General features: G+C 51.7%; 1 protein-coding gene across 1 annotated transcript in view; it reads right to left on the reverse strand.

Annotated features, from left to right (window-relative positions):
• Window positions 1–296: 296 nt before the first annotated feature.
• basp1 (brain abundant, membrane attached signal protein 1) overlaps window positions 297–1890 on the reverse strand; it is a 3472-nt gene continuing 1878 nt past the window's right edge. Inside the window, exon 2 of the mRNA XM_008335068.3 lies at window positions 297–1547. Within this exon, the coding sequence (XP_008333290.1) occupies window positions 870–1538 (669 nt within the window). The 5' untranslated portion in view covers window positions 1539–1547 and the 3' untranslated portion in view covers window positions 297–869. The remainder of the gene's footprint in view (window positions 1548–1890) is intronic.

Here is a 1890-nt window from a genome sequence, read left to right on the forward strand (position 1 = left end):
GTGGGGGACGTGGGGTGGGGGGGTCAGAGGGTCACGAGTGTGAGGTTTGGGTGGTTTTGGTGGAAATCCAATTGATAGAGATACATGAAAGTTCTGGACTGGTTTCACTGAAGTTCATCATTCCATCCATCTCTAAGTGCTTAGGTCATGGGGGCGGGGGTGGAGGGTGGAGGGTGGGGTGATGGGTAAGGGTCAGGTTGGACCTTGGACAGTCCTCCAGGACATTGGTACATGGAGACAACCAACCATTCACACCTTCATTCACACCTGGGACCAGTTTTTTTTTTTTTCCTTCGGAGAACCTGGAGAACCTGGAGAACCTGGTTCTTCTTGCTGTAGGACGAGGTCATCACTCACTCCTGAACTGAGTGGAGGCCTTACAGCCAATCACATCTTCGCAGCAGTGAAGACTGAGCGGCCACCACTGGGGAGAAGTCCAGTCGGGAAAACCAGTCAGAACTGGAACCACAGATCGCAGGGGAGAACGCCGGGTCCACAGGGGGTCAGGAGGTCAGGACCAGAATCAGCCAATCAGAGAAGGGTTCCAGAGAACTGTGACGTCCTGAGGCCCGTGGGGGGCGGGGGGTGGTGACGGTGGAACGGTGAAGCCCACGTGGACTTGTCAGAAGGGTTCAGATACTAGGATGAAAAAAGACTAGAAGAAGAAGACGAAGAATTATCTGCAGTGACAGGAAGAGGCCCATTTCCTGGAGGAAGCTCCTGCCATGATTTCAAAATAAAACAAAACAATGTCAACGATTTCCTTATCACCACCAGCCGTGGAGTGGCAGCTGGATTCCTGCTCATCGAGTTAGACACTTCATTTTATTATTTTTCAGAGGAGGAGGAGGAGGAGGAGAAGCTGTCCATTACTCTTGAACGGCTACGGTTTGATCTTTGCTCGGTGCCTCGGTGGACGACAACTTTTCGGCAGGAGCTTCAGCAGCTGCTGGTGAACTAAGGGAGGCAGCAGCAGCAGCAGCAGCAGCAGGAGCAGCAGCAGCAGCAGCAGAGGAGGTGCTGGAAGCCTCCTTTGCCGGTGCTGATGCTGGGACTGGAGCCGGGGCGGGGTCTGGGTCTGGGTCTGGTGCTGGTGCTGGTGCTGGTGTTATCGCTGGTCCCTCTGCAGGTTTGGCTTCAGGGCAGACGACGGACGCCGCCTCAGCCGTGGCCTCAGTCTTTTTGGCTCCGCCCCCTTCTTTGCTCTCAGGTGTTGGAGCCTTGGATTCTTCCGGTTGTTTGGTGGCAGCGGCGGAGGCAGCTGGTTTCTCCTCAGCCTTGGGCTTGGTGTTAGCCTCTCCCTCAGCGGCGTTCTTGTCTTGGTCTTTAGCTGCGGTGGTTTCTCCCTGCGGCGCCTCCTCGCTCTCCGTCACGTGTGCCACCTCTTTAGCATCTCCTGCCGCCTGGGCGGCTTCTTTGCCGTCGTTGGGGGCGTCGCTCTGCTCTCCAGATGCCCCCTCTGCTTTAGCGTCCTTGTCCTTGTCCTTGTCGTCGTTGACGTTGTAGCCCTTCTTCTTCTTGCTGAGTTTGCCTCCCATGTTGGATCTCTGAGTGAAGGAGAAATGGAAACTTAATCAAAAAAATCTAAACAAACACAAAAACAACAAACAAACCGTGCAGTATAATTACAGTCATAGATCTATAATTCTAGAGTGACTGTTTCTGGTTGGTCACTGGATACTGAGCTGCTCCTGAACAATTTGTCATCATTTTTCTGGTTAAATGTTGTTGTGGTTAAAAACGACATTGATCTTTTTCTAATATTTACACTGACGTATATGTTTATATAAATAAATCTGTCCTCTTCTGATCCCAGATCAATGTCCTCAGTCATTGATCAGTCATTGATTTTCTCCAATATTCCTGGTGTTGGTTCATGTTCTTGTTCTT

Source organism: Cynoglossus semilaevis, chromosome 20, assembly GCF_000523025.1.
Source record: "Cynoglossus semilaevis isolate Cse_v1.0 chromosome 20, Cse_v1.0, whole genome shotgun sequence".
In the NCBI taxonomy this organism is placed as follows: Eukaryota; Metazoa; Chordata; class Actinopteri; order Pleuronectiformes; family Cynoglossidae; genus Cynoglossus; species Cynoglossus semilaevis.